The sequence below is a fragment of the Equus przewalskii genome, chromosome 1 (assembly GCF_037783145.1).
Source record: "Equus przewalskii isolate Varuska chromosome 1, EquPr2, whole genome shotgun sequence".
Taxonomy (NCBI): domain Eukaryota; kingdom Metazoa; phylum Chordata; class Mammalia; order Perissodactyla; family Equidae; genus Equus; species Equus przewalskii.
Window position 1 is genome coordinate 10,757,499 of NC_091831.1, and position 15,011 is coordinate 10,772,509.

General features: G+C 50.9%; 1 protein-coding gene across 34 annotated transcripts in view; it reads right to left on the reverse strand.

Annotated features, from left to right (window-relative positions):
• Positions 1–15,011, reverse strand: part of TACC2 (transforming acidic coiled-coil containing protein 2) — a 210,221-nt gene that overhangs the window by 84,590 nt on the left and 110,620 nt on the right. For all 34 annotated transcript variants that reach the window (XM_070579050.1, XM_070578132.1, XM_070577892.1 and 31 more), the window contains one exon: positions 13,774–13,890. In XM_070579050.1, the coding sequence (XP_070435151.1) occupies positions 13,774–13,890 (117 nt within the window). The remainder of the gene's footprint in view (positions 1–13,773; positions 13,891–15,011) is intronic.

Below are 15,011 nucleotides of genomic sequence, written 5' to 3' on the forward strand. Positions count from 1 at the left end.
TTGCTGGAGTAAGCTGCAAGTCTGGCTCTATGCTTCCCAACAGCCAAAGCAAAAAGGGAAACAATTGTGATCAGTTACACAATTCATAAAAACCAGCAGATGAAAAAAAAAAAAGGCCATGCCATGGATGAGCAGCTTTTTCCATGACTGACATTCTCAACATGCCCTCTCCTATGGGTCCTCTGCCAGGGGACAGCGAATATGGTGGATATTGCCTTCAACAATACCCTTCTACCAATACAACATTCAGTTTCATACGGCTATTTCAGTAAGCCTATCAGCAGCTACTCAGCTCTCCCAGCAATCAATATGACCAGAAAATGATGAAGTTCCCAGGGGAGATATTCCTTGTTGCCCCATCCCACGGAGAGGGTCCCCACCATCTGTATTCCCAAAGTAACAAGGTCACAGAAGGGGAAGCAAAGGTCAGCGTTAGGAAGACGGTCATCAACCAAGCAACCACTTGCAGACTCCGTCTGCCCTCAGATATTCCTCTGGGCTTCACAAGTCCTTGAGTGTGACTGTCGGGGCAAACACACAATGCCACCCACTGCGAAGAAGACGGTCAACCCAGCAGAAGGTGAAGCGGGACACCATGAAGTCCAGGAAACTGATCCTGGGGAACTGCTCAAAAGCCACCCAAAGCCACTGAGAAATGGTGATCTGTGAACAACTGAAGGAGGGAAATCCAAGGATGAGGAAGAAGCTGGCTTCAAAGAGAGGACGTCAGGATCAAAGAACTAGAGAAGCTCTTCAGAAAACTCCCGAAGCCCTCCCGTACTGATGGAAAGTGAGTCTGTGCTTGAGCTGCAGGAGGCAAATGCGAAGCGAAGAATACGCAGGCCTGAAAACCTGGCAGAAATAGATGGCCAGAATTCTCTGTTCCTTCCAAGCATTAACATACGGTTATCATTAAAGTCTACATGTTGTTAAATACAAAATAAATCATTTTCAAGATTTTTCATTTCTTTTTTCAGGGTAAAGACCCAGTTAAACATTTTCCGCACTAATTACCATAAAATTTTGATTCATTAAGTGGATTAATGTTAAGTGGCCTTTCTCAGGTGACAATTTTCTTTAGATAATCCAGACTCCTTCCGGTAGCTATCTTTTATAAACTAGATTGACGATCATAGGCAAAAATAAACAAGGTGGCCCGCGGCAGAACTCCAGCCTCCAAAGTTCAGGATCCTCCTTGGAAATAAAGTCAAGTTTCACTCAAACTTGGGAAGACGGAAACAATTAACCACCTGGGCCAGGGAACTGCTTCTGTTTGGGATTAAAAACATAACCAGTGTCACCCATCGTTCTTCTGGGGAACTATTTCCGAGAAGAGCAGGAAATTCCATAAGCACTATAAAAATGCTTCGGTCCTTGTTAAAAGAGCTTAAATATCGTATGTGGTTTGAAGGGTGATGTGTTAATCTGCTGAGTCCTTCTGGAGCTTAAACTCACTGGTTTTAGAGGCTATTTTGTACCTGGGATAAGAGGCCTTTTAAGGAAAACATTCAGGTGTAATCAGCGATGGGATCTCCCAGCTGCCAAAATCGACACAAAGCTGTTTTCTGAAGCCGGATGGAGGACCAGGTGAGAGCTGCAGGTTCCGTCCATCCGTACCGGGAGAGGGTTCCCCATGGCCCCAAAGAGGCCATTCAGGGTGGAGCACATTCAGAAGCTCCAGAGCTCTTCGTCCTTCCTTCACTGTAAGCAGAGAGTGGGTACGGGTGATGTGCCCTCCTCCGGCGCAGCAGCCGGTTCACATCGGCAGGCGGCTGTCAGCTGGTCTGGGGGAAATTCCTTTCCATGTCTGACTAGCAGTGACACAGAGCCTGACAGGGAGCTGCCCTACTTGTGAGCGGAGCAGAGAAAACCAGGCGCTGAGGACCAGAACTGCTGACTCAAGGCTCCGACGAGATAGAACAGAAATCCAGAACGGTTGGGCCAGAAATAGCATCCCTGAGCATCTACTGATAGCATAATTAGCATAAAGTCTGAGGGCAGAGCGAGTGAATGAGCCTGAGTGTGCGTATGCGTGTGTAGGCATGTGTGGGCATGTGTGTGTGTGCATGTGTGCACTACCAAGCCCAAAAAGATATCCCTCTTTTCATCACCATTCCAGAGGCTCTAATTCCCTCTGCACCCTGACTAACCGTCGCTGGATGCAATTAGCTTTTAACTGTGTCTGAGGATAAGGGATTATTTTCCCTAAATACTCATATCTGTAGGAACTGATTTGTCCACATGAAGACAATCTTTCTGCATCCAGAGACAGTCCTGACTCCTGCCTCATCCCGCTGACCTTAAGGAACTGCGCGGGAGACATGACCAGGTTTCCTAACAGCCTTCAGAGGCCGGTTACTTATAAAAGTTTGGCGCAGAATAAATGCATGGTAGGTTTGCATTTTTGTGCATCTCTTTAAGCTCCTAACCTAGAAAGAGATGAAAGGTCTCTGCTTTAGATGAGCATTTCTGCAGGGCAGAGATTGCACAGCCTGGAACAAGCCGGGATAGTTGGCATCGACACTCTGGAGATCCCCCAGCATGGCGTGGCCCCTTGGTGTCCAGAAGGTCCACATCTCTCTCTAGAGGGGTAGAGGGCTGCCCCCCAACACCCCCTTTCTCCTTACAAAGCAGAGGTTTGACAAGGTCGGCTCCTGGAGGGCTGGGGCCATGCCTCCCATATGCCCCAGGGAGTGCCCCATGTTTAGTCCAGTGCCAGGCACTCAATGGCTGTGTGGACAGATGGATGGACAGATGGGTGGACAGATCTGTACTTAGAGACACAGAGGAGACAGGCAGAAACTAAAATTCTTTCCAACTGAGGCCAGAGCTGAAGGAGAATCAACGAAGCAATCCCCAGGCCAGGTCTGCCCACTGGCATCCACGCAAAGCCCGGAGCCACGCTCTCCAGCCTCCTTGACCTCAGCGCCCTCCCCAGGGGCAGGCCTTGGGGTTTTGTCTGTGATTTTAGGGGGAGAAGGGCAGGTTGGGTGCCCAGGAATGAGGTTTGAATTAAACTGTCTTCCTCAGACACCTAAGTCAAAAAGATCAGTGGATAATAGGGGACACTTTTCACTTACCTGAGTCCTTAAACTGACCCTAACGAATTACCTAACCCGACTCTTCCTCAGTTTTCTCACCTGTGCAATGGAAATAATAATCATACCTCTCCGACAACGTGGATATTGCAAGGTTTAAATGAGCTAACACATGAAAAGTTCTTAGTACCACAACACCAGGCATACAGCAAGTGCTCAATACACATCAGCTGCAGCTGCTGCTGTGGCTGTTTTATGAAAAAACAAGAAATCACTTTGTCCCGGGGAGGACTCTGTGTCCCTGCTTCACTGACTCTCACAGCATCTCCGGGACACCAAGCCCAGAGCTCCTCATTCAGGAGTTAGAAGCTGGCGGGCTTCCCGGAGGAGTCCCTGGAGATGACCCAACTCAAACGGTTCCCACTACAGCTTTGCTCTAGGAGCTGGTGACTCCGGGCAAGGTCCTGAGTTCACCGGGCCTCAGTTTTTCTGTCTATAAAATGGAGACAATAAAAACATCTGCCCGACAGGGCTGTTGCGGGCATTAAAAGAGATGAGGTGTATTTAAGGCATTTCTCTCAGTGCCTGGCACAGAGAGAGCACTCAGGAAGGGTTAGTTGTCATCACGATTATGAAGTAAAAAAGCCAGAGCCACCTTGTAAAGCTCCAGGAAGACCCTGAAACCCGGGCCCCACGCCCACGGCTGCTCCCTGTCCTTCCCTTCTCCACCCCTTCCTCCAGCAGGGCCAGCAGTTCCCACCTAGGGTCCTGCTGTAGAGCACTGCCACATCAGTGTTCCGATCGCAGAGGACGAGGCTGGAGGATGGTCCAGCCCCCCACCCAGCTGCTTCTGCCTGCACAGATCTCCCAGCCTCCGCCAGCTGAGGTCCACACAGGTACCACGTGCCAACCTACGGACAAGACTCCCCCTCCTCTTGGAAATGAAGCAGGGCACAGTGCACTAGGAAATCAATCAGTTTAGCAGTGTCAACCAAAATTTTCAAAAAGAATAGAATGGAGAATAGGACAGGATGGGATGGATGGGATGGAGGGGATAGAAAGACTAGAATAGGAATATTAATGCATCCCGTCTAGTAAGGGAAGTTCTGCGCCAATCACAGACACTAGGCCTGTTGGTGTGAGCGTGCTGGTCACGATGTAAGCTCCTCGCTGTGGTTTGAGGAAACTGCTCAGGGCAGGCCACGTCTGCTCCTCCCTGGAAGATGCCCTGGAAGATGTCGCCTTTTGGTTTTGTTTGCTTGTTTCTTTGTTTTAATGCCTCAAGGTACAAGCGGGGCTCTTCCCTCCTTTAAGAAATCAGGCCACTTTTGTTCATCGGCTTTCAGCCCCGTTATAGAAACCTGACCCAGGCTGAGGGACCCCGTCGTTCTGCAAAGCTCCCCAGGCAATGATGCTCAATGAGTGGGTATTTTTTTATTTTTTGAGGAAGATTAGCCCTGAGCTAACTGCTGCCAATCCTCCTCTTTTTGTTGAGGAAGACTGGCCCTGAGCTAACATCCGTGCCCATCTTCCTCTTCTTTATATGTGGGACGCCTGCCACAGCATGGCTTGCCAAGTGGTGCCATGTCCACACCCAGGATCCGAACTGGCGAACCCCAGGCCACCAAAGCGGAACATGCACACTTAAGCACTGCGCCACTGGGCAGGCCCCAGATGAGTGGGTATTAAGACAGAGTCAGGAGCAGAGGCAATGAGGTGGGGCACAAATGGGCAAGTCCTCCCCGAGGAGCCGGCTGTCCTTGGCCTCTTAGCCAGGAGAAAACCCCAGAGCTCCATGCTGGGTGACACCAACCACATGGGGAAATACACCCCTTCCACCCTAAGCCCAGCCCTGCAGAAAGGGGAGTAAATGCTGGTGCTGAGCCCAAGGTTCTCGGTGACTTGTGCTAGGAGCCCCTGCCCAGAATCACAGCCCAGCCTGGAGTAGCTGTCCCTGCAGAGTCCCCTCAGAAAGAATGTGGCCCATGTCTATGGGGGTCACACTGTCTCCCTGGCACCGGTTTCTGGCCTGCACAGAGCAGAAGCTCAACAAATGTTCAGGAGTGAATGAATGAATGAATGAATGCCAGAAAGACAGAGTCAGATCCTCTCCATCCCCACCCCCACCGCCCTAGTTCAGGCCACCATCACTTCCCCCTGGACCACAGTCACAATGTCCAGGGGTCCCGTGACCTCCGGCTTCTCCTTGCCATCCACCCTCCCCTTGGCCACCAGAGGTATTCCCCAAAACTAAACTGTGTCCCAACTTTCCCCTGCTTAAAAAGGGGAGGCGACCTTCCTTTCACTTCGTGGGTCCCGGGAAACTCCCCGGTCTGGCTGCAGCCCCTCCCGACCTGACAGCCACCTGCCACTCCTGCCGCTAACCTCACTGCTCTGCCCGTGACCATCAGTGTCCTCCCTCCTGTCCCTCCAGGCTTCTCCCTGTCCGTTGCCTGAGCCTCCCCACGCCCCGAGCCAAGGCCCATGCGGGTGCCCTCCCTGAAGCACCACCACCTTCTTCACCCTCAGCAAACACCTGTTCACGCTGGAAAAGCCAGTGGAAGCTTCGCCTCCCCCGGGAAGACTCCCGACTTCTCCAGGCAGAGTTGGGCACTCTCTTCTCCCAGTCTTCTGCTCTCAACTCTGCCGGAGAACTTACATGCCCTATTATGCTGTGTCTGCTTACAGAACAGCCGACTCTGTCTGTCTTCTTTCCCCCAGCACTCCCAGTACCACTGGACAATGGGGAGAGCCAACGTCGATTAAATGCCGCCTACTTGTCAAGCACTGAGCTACATTCTTCATATACCTCATTTACTCCTCAGTTACCTCCAAGATGTGGGTACTCCCAGCCTCATTTTAAAGATGGGTAAATGAAGCCTCAGAGTGGTCAAGTAATTTGTCCAAGGTCACACAGCTCATAAATGGGGCAGGGGCACGTCTCTCTGACTTTACACTCTTTCCTCTGCATCACAACACCATGGGATATGAATCAACCCAGGATGTGTATGCTGAGTGGACGGACAGATGGGTGGATGGATGGATAGAAGGATGAATGCATAGACAGATGAATGGATGCATGGATGGACAGATGGACAGACAGACGAATGGATGGAAACGAAGCAGAAGACAGCACTACGTGATCCACTGACACTCAGAGCACTTATCACTTCCTGCTGCTGACAGCATCAGGCCTGTGACTTCATCTCATGAGCGGAAGTAGACTAGAAACTGACTCCAACAAAGCTGTCAGCAGCCCCCCAGGCAGGGAGGGGCCCTCTCGACCTCTCTGGGGCCTGTCTCTGTCTGGGCTCCTCCCTCGGTTTGGGGGTCTAGGTCTCCACCTCCCCTTGCATCTCCAGCTGGGTCTGAGCTCGAAGGCATAAACTTTGTTTGGAAGAAAAGTGGCCTCCCGAAGCGCAAAAATCTAAAATTATAAAGTGGTAGCCAACATAACATGAGGCCAAGGGCATCTCTGGGAATGGAGGGCGGGCTCCCGGGCCTCACACGGCCCTGGGACCTTCCACCCACTGGAGCTGTGCCGGGCGCTTCCAGCCACACCCTCACGGGCTCCTCAGAGCTCCATGGCGCCATCGGCTCCTCCCCAGGCGGCGGGCGGGGCAGATTCCCTTCCAGGCTGCTCTCTCAGGGTCCTGGGACTGGGTCCAGATAGGTCACAGAGCTGAAGCTCTGTACTTCTCCCAGCTGTGCTCCAACAAGTAGGGCCAGAGAAGCCCGGCCTGGCTGCCCGCCTTCCTTCCCGTCTCCTCCCAGAAGAGGGAAAGGATTGCAGGGTGGGGATGGGGGTCACGCCCTCTCCACGCCTGCTCCACGGAGACTGAGGCCACCCTCTACTGGACTCCGTTTGGCAAGTGACGTGACAGCCTCCCTCCACTTGAGCTCCTCGGCTGAAGCCAGCATGGTGGAGCTTCTGGACCCACCCACCCAGGAAACACTAGGACGCTAGCGGCTGCCCAAACACTGGTTCCCATTCACGAGACTGACGAAGAGCCAGGAGACCCAAGTTGGATGGCCTCTGCTTGTCCCGCTGGGACGATAACACTCTGCAACCTATCTGCGCCCAGTCTGTCCTGTAAGAAGCGGGACTTACAAGCAGGAGAATGACTGAAATGAAATGTGGCTTATGCAAATAAGGAACACCGGATTAGACCCCAGTCTGCTCAGTGCAGCGTCTTATTGCTGGAGAGCGTCAGCATCAGCAACCCCAACATCTTTAAAACAGAGAGGATGGTCCTGACCCCACCTATAAAATTAACTACTGAGCTGTGAGCAGACCAATGAACTGGCTTTGAGTTCGAGGATGTACAGTAGTTTCCCAAGTGTTCACTTACGTGACTTGGTGGGGCAAGGGTACCATCCTAGGTGGGGCCAGGCAGGTCTCTGTGCTCCCTCTCCTGCCGGGAAAAGCTCTCAAGTCCAGAAGAAGTGTTGACAGACAGATGGGAGAAATCTGGGGTTGCCCAGAGCAGGGGGAGGCCAGGGGACATCTCCCCAGAAACCCCAGTGATTCGAGGCTGCCTGGTCCCCGCCCCCCCAGGCTGCAGTTCAGGGCGGTGTTTCCCAGCTGTGTTGTCCCCTGGGTCTCCTGCATCAGCATAGAACCACCGACTTCCCTTCCGAAAGCACAGATGCTTCTCTGTCTCATTTCTTCCCAGTCTGTCCAGGCAGCCTTTGGCGAGATTTCCAAGTTACCAATTCTTAAAGGACAGCCGTCCCCAGCAGGCAGAGGGGGACGTCAGGTCTGAACAGAGATGGCGTTTACTTAGCTTCACGCCCACCTGGCCCATGTGCCCACTCACTGGGCTCTCTGCCACAAGCCCCCCAAGGGTCCAAAAAACCGTGGTCAGCTGTGGCTGCTTTGGCATGAGCAAGGGCTTTCCACTTGCATTCCTAGAAATTCTTTATCGCCAGATTCCCCACCTGGCTTCAGCCTCTTTGAGCTCAACTAATGGCTGCATAATGCTCTCCAAACAGCTCCGGGAGGTCAGGGTGTCCACTGAGCGAGGAGGCTGCAGAAGGGCCGTGCTGAAGGAGGGAAGGCCTGTTGGAAGCTTGGCCGCCGCAGTGGACGATGTGCCTCCCAGGACAAGCCCTTTGCTTCGGGCAGGGTTGGGAAGCAGAGAAAGAAAGCTCTCTCTCCTCAGCAGGCCTCTCTCAAAGTCACATCTGTTCTCCCCAAGGCTTGGGGCCTAATGCTTACCAATGGGCATGGGGGAGGGGATGGGGTGTGAAAACTCCTGGAGAAAAGCCATTTGCACTGGAAACGTGGGATTGTGTCATCATTTCCACCGCATCCATTAGAAGCAGGGGGAGGCAGCAGGAAGTCACCCAGCATGTTTGCAAGAACAGAACATCTGTCGATTTGGTAACAAGAGGTGCCCCGGGCTTTGTCTGTCAGGATACCGGGCCTCGCTCCCCCTGCTCCCCTCCAAGCCCAAAGAGGGGAAGACAAGGCCACAGACAGCAAGGGACTGCAGTGGCCCGTGCACGGTGAAAACGCACAGAAGGTGTGCCAGCTCCAGCAAGAGGAGCCTGGCTAGAAATGGGAACTGATGGTGGATGGGTCTCGAAATCATGAGCCCAGCAGGGACCTCAGCCCCACCCCTGGCTTGGGGATCACGACATCCATTTCAGCCAAATGAAACTTTCATCTGTGCATTTTTGAAACTTGCTTTGAAAACCTCCAGGGACCCGTGGCAGGGAAAAGACAAGATTTATTTGGATCCCTGGATCCAGGCCACGGCCCCGTGCTTAGAAGCAGTCATGGAGAGCGAGTTGGCAGCACCCTGAAAGGGCAGTGGAGGGCATACTTAAGGCGATGGAACCGCAGCTGACCCTCGCTCGTCATGTCCTGGCACAGCGGGCCTGGGGGTCCTCAGGGCCTAGGGGCCCTGGTTAGTCTCAAAACCACCCCTGCCCTGCCAGGCAGCTGGAGAGATCCTTTAAAACTACAAATCTGGGGCCGGCCCCATGGCCAAGTGGTTAAGTTCATGCGATCCACTTTGGCGGCCCAGAGTTTTGCCAGTTCAGATCCTGGACGCGGACATGACACCACTCATCAGGCCATGCTGAGGCTGCATGCCACGTGCCACAACTGGAAGGACCCACAACTAAAATATACAACTATGTGCTGGGGGGATTTGGGGACGAAAAGCAGAAAAAAAAAAAAGACTGGCAACAGCTGTTAGCTCAGGTGTCCATCTTAAAAAAAACACCAAAAAACTGCAAATCTGATCCTAACTCTGCCTTGTGGCGGAGTTTCTGGACACTCTTAAAATAACCGCCTAGGAGCCAGTGTCCCAATGCCAAGGGCGGAACAATTGAGCAACAAAATAAATAAAGTAGTATTGGATTATAACCCAAAGCATAAAATAGGTATCCATGAGTCCATAACGATATAAATAAATGACTGAGTAAATTAATAAATGGGGGGAAGAGACAAGCCTCCTGGGCTGAAGAATTCCAAATAATTTATGTAGATGCTCCCCCTAGAAGAAGGACATAACTCCCCACCGCTTTAGGTGTGACCATAGTGACTTCCTGCCAAAGAGGATAGCGTGGAAAAGGGGAAAAAGAGGAACCTGACAGTGCAGAAACCTGACTAACACAACCTCAGCCCAGCGATCAAGGTCAACATCGCCCTCATAAACCATGCTGATAGCTATCACCCTCGACATGAAGTGATGAAAATGGCACTTTATCTCTGTGATCTTCTCCCCAAACCCGTAACTCTAGTCTAATCTGGAGAAAAACATCAGCCAAATCCCAGTTGAGGGACATTTTACAGAATACCTGAGCAGGACTCCTCAGAACCGTGAAGGTCGTCAGAAATAAGGAAAGTCTGAGAAACTGCCACAGCCGGGAGGAGCCTAAGGTGACAGGCCGACTAAATGAAATGTGGGATCCTGGACGGGATCCTGGACATAAAAAGGACATTAGGGGAAAAAAAAGAGTCTGCATAAACTATGGACTTTAGTTAATAACAATGTGTCAATATTGGTTCATTAATTATACAAATGCATCATATTACCATTAATGACTGTATGCTTGGGTAAGGGCGAACTCTCTATACTAACCTCTCAATTTTTTGGTAAACCTAAAACTGTTCTTAAAAGAAACCTATTAATAGAAAAAGAAATTCTACCAAGGAAAAAAGACAAAGCCCCCTCTCCTTAACATGACCCGTGCGCCCTGTCCTGGGCACTGGTCCCAGCCCCTGCCCGCCGCACCATCCTTCTTCCCTCCTCTCCAGGCTCCAGCCACGAGACACCTTCAGTTTTGCTCCCTTCTCTTTCCTCAGAGTTTTTTGCACATGCTCTTCCTTCCTCTGGGAATATCTGTTCTTTTCTCAGCCCATGTGCGGTTAAACCCACTGAGCCATCAGCTCTCAGGTTCGAAGCCACTTCCCCTGGGAAGCTATCCCCAGCCACCTAGACTGAGTGAGGTTTGGGGTTCCATCCACCCACGCGTTGCACCCCTCTTCTGTCCCACCCGTGACTGCTCGCTCTGTGCCTGTCTTCTCCAGTGGGCTGTAAGATCCACAGGGCCACCCCAGAACAACCCCAAGTGCCTGCTGCTGAACGCTGAGATGCGTAAACTAATGAGATTCAGAAGCAACCCAAATGCTTCTGGGTTTGATTTGAAACAGAAATGCAAATCAAAACCACAATGAGATGTCACCTCACACCTGTCAGAATGGCTATTATCAAAAAGCTAAGAAATAACAAATGTTGGCCAAGATGTGGAGAAAAGGGAACCCTTGTGCACTGTTGGTAGGAATGTAAATTGGTACAGCCACTATGGAAAACAGTATGGAGGCCCCTCGAAAAGTTAAAAACAGAACTACCCTAAGATCCAGCTATTCCACTTCTGGGTATTTATCCGAAGGAAAGGAAAACACCAATTCAAAAAGATGTATGCACGCTGTATTCACTGCAGCATGATCTACGACAGCCAAGACATGGAAGCAACACAAGTGTCCCCTGACAGATGAATGGATAAAGACGTGGGAGATATATCTATATCTATACATATAGATAGATATATACACACACAATGGAATACTATTCATCCATAAAAAAATGAAAGAAATCTTAACATTTGCAACAACATGGATGGACCTAGAGTATATCATGCTAAGTGAAATAAGTCAGACAAAGACAAATACTGTATGATTTCACGTACATGTAGACTCTAAAAACAAAACAAACAAACCAAAACAGAAACAGACTTATAGATACAGGAAACAAACCGGTGGTTACCAGAGGGAGGGAGGTTGGGAGGTGAAACAAGTGAAGGGGATTAAGAGGTACAAACTTCCAGTTATAAAATAAGTCACGGGGATGTATTGTACAGCATAGGGAATATAGGCAATAACATAGTAACAGCGTCATATGGTGACTATCCTGGTGATCATTTCATAAGGTATATAAAAATTGAATCACCATGATGTATACCTGAAACTAACAGGATATTGTATGTCAATTATACGTCAATTAAAAAAAGAGAAGAAGCAACCCAAACAGAGCTGGCTCTAAGGAACAAACACCAAGGGGGAGGTGACCCAGATGCCCCCATATGAGAAGTTTAGAACCTGGAGCCCCGGTGACCTCAGGAAAGGAGAGCCCTGAGCAGATGGGTACCACTCATGTCTGCTGGTGCCAGGGCGCACCAGGGGAGCTCTCTGACCCAGGCTGTCTGCCTCAGGGAAAGATCTGGAGGGCAGAACTTGTCTGTGTGTGCATGTGTACATTTCATCAAAAATCTTCTCTCTCTAGCCCTTGGATAAGCACGGTGGGTTTTTTTTTTAATTGAGATATAACTTACATACAGTGAAATTCACCCTTTTTAGGTGTATAGTTTCATGAATTTTGACACATACATTCATGTCGCCACCACTCCCATCAAGACATAGAACATTTCTATCACCCCAAAAAAATCCCTCCTGGCCTTTTGAGGTCGATTCCCAATCCAAAATTCCAGCCCGCAATGTAACCACTGGTGCATTCTCCACTCCTCATAGTCTTTTGTCTCTTCCAGAACATCATGTAAGTGCAATCATCCAGAACGTAACTTTTGAGTCTGGCTCTTTTCACTTAGCATAGTGCATTTAAGATTCATCTATTTTGTTGTACAATCAGTAGTTTGTTCTTTTTTATTGTTGAGCAGGATGCTAGAGGATGGATACACCACCTTTGTTTATTCACTCCCCAGCTGATGGACATCTGGGCTGTTTCAACTTGGGGGTGATTATGAATCAAGCTGCGACCAACATTCAGGTTTTCTAGGTAGATATATATTTTCATTTCTCATGGCTAAATACCTAAAAGTGAGTTTTCTGGGTCCTATGGTAGATGTATGTTTAACCTGTAAGAAACTAAAGGGCAGAATATTTAAGAAGAGTATTTTTCTTTCTTTCTTTGACACAGTTTTATCAAGCACCTACTATGTCCAAGGCAAACCAAGGGTGTCATCCCAAACACCATAAATGTTCCTGTCCCCAGACTGCTGTTGCTATCTCGCCACCAGAAGGCAGGCCTCCTGCACATTCCCGCCCTTGGCCTCAGGCAGGGTCATACAGACAAGTCACTGCACGACCCACGATCTCTGGGACTCAGGACCAGCAGAGCTGCAGGTAGATCTCAGGAGCTAACGGGCAGGAAGAGCTAACGCCCCACAGAGCACTGTCCAGATGAGAGGGGCTCAGCTCCAGCTCCACCCCCACTCCTCGTCACTGCGTGTTCTAGAACCACATCCACGTGCGGCATTCTCCCTCTCCCTGGTCCCTCTATTGCTTTTGGACACTGGCTGGGCAGGTGATCATCTACCACTCGGACCATCCCTTATAGCCTCACCCTCTCCTCAGCTTTCGGCACCCCTGTGCCTCCCCGGCCAGCAGGAGCTCTCCAAGGCCCCAGGCTTTCACTTCTCGACACACCTAGGTGTACTGAGCTCTCCACAACAAAAAACTGTCCAGGGACGCTCTAGGGAACTTTCAAAACTAAGTGGAATGGTTTATAACCCGAACCAACCGTTGGTACAGAAACAGGAGCTCCCAATACTTGTTATGATGGTTAATTTTACGTTTCTACTTGGCTAGGCCATTGTATCCAGATAGTTGGTCAAACACCAGTGTAGAAGTTGCTGAGAAGGTATTTTTTTAGGTGACATTAGCATTTAAATCTGTAGACTTTGAGTAAGGTGGATTACCCTCCATAATGAGGGTGGGCCTCATCCAATCAGTTGAAGGCCTTCAGAAAAAAAGACTGAGGTCCCTCAAGGATGAGGGAATTCTGACAGCAGACAGCCTTTGGACCCAAGCTGCAACATCAGCTCTTCCCTGGTCTCCAGCCTGCCGGCCTGCCTTGTAAATTTTGGGTTTGCCAGTCTCCACACTCACATGAGCCAATTCCTTAAAATAAATTTCTCTCTACATATATATAAGCAACCTATTGGTGCTGTTTCTCTGGAGAACCCTGATAACACACTTGCTCGCACAGGGCATCCCATTGTCACACGGAGAGCCTGCTACCCAGGGTAAACTTCAGATCAGCTACAGCCCAAATGATCACAGACGTGGCATTCCGGGCCCAAACTGTCAATGCCCTGTTGGTGCCATCCCAAATGCAGCTCACCCCGAGGCCCAGGGGGCAGAGATCACCAGGCCCCTTCTCTCCAGGGGCAGCAGCTGTGGAGGGACAGCTTTGTGCAATACCTGCTTAAGTCCTTGGCCAGGCCCTGGCAGGCGGAAGAGGAAGCTTCTACTCCATCACTGGCTGGGGCAGATGGCAAAGATGCATGTTCTGAGGCCGGGGCAGCGGCTGGGGAGGTGCTGGGGACACAAAGGGAGAATTATTCCCAATGGAACTTGGCTCATTAATGGCACATTCATCAGGCCCCCTCACCCCTGTCCCCCCCCGCCCCCCCCCCCCACCGCCACGGAACAGGCTATCTAAAGACCCAGCACCCTGCTTCCCAGGGCTCCGCATCTGGTCCCCTGGGCCTCTGTTTACACACAGTGGGGGCGCACCCTGCAAGGCAGCAGCCCCCAGGCCAGGCCGTGAAGTCCTCCCTTGCTAGGCTCCCGCAGATCCTGGGGTCTCTCTGATGGGGGCAGCTCAGGTGTTCAGGACACTCTCTGTGACTTGTCTTGTTTGATTTTTGTTTTGGGGAGGGGACCTTTATACGATCATTTCTAATAATTTTCTTTCCAGGCAATAAAACTCTGAGTTGAGAACTACAACACAACTTTGCAAACTCCCTGGAATTTGCCCAAAAAACCTGAGGCTAGAAAAAGTCAGGTGAAAAGCCTGATGGGTAATCAAGGAAGCTGCCCTGGGGACCTGCTGGGACCCTTTTCGCAGCTGAAGGATTTCTGCAGCCAAGCCACATCCCTCATTCAATGGGTTGGTGCCCCCTGCTGGACAGTCCAGGAAACGCGTCCAGTGCAGGGAGGCCCCTGGGGGAGGGAAGCCACCTGCAAACATCCTCAGAAGCCAAAAGGCACAAGGCTTGGAGCTCAGAACAGGTTTTGATGCCCCACTTTGGCAAAAAGCAAGGCTAGCAATGCTGTCCACAGACCAAACCCTGGGAGCCGTTTTGAGGCTGGTTGGCCCTCCCAGCCTCTCTCCAGCTGTACACACTGCTGTCCACAGGGGAGCTGGCAGGGCTGAGGGAGGCTGGGCTGGAATTACCTGACTCGGCACCAAGAGCCTGAAACCCGGCCTGAGGTCAAAGCCAGGGTTTGAGGTTTCACCGCCTTTGTGCCAGAGGAGGCACTTCTTCCCCAGGGTATGAACACCTGCAGGAAGCTCCCAGACTGCAGAAATCCAGCATGCTTGGGATTCTGTGTCAGAAACGTCCTGCTGATTTCCATCTCCTCCAACCCCACCTATGAGGTTGGCTTCCTGGCCTGGAGGACAGCTGCCGGGGGGACCCCACACACAACACACT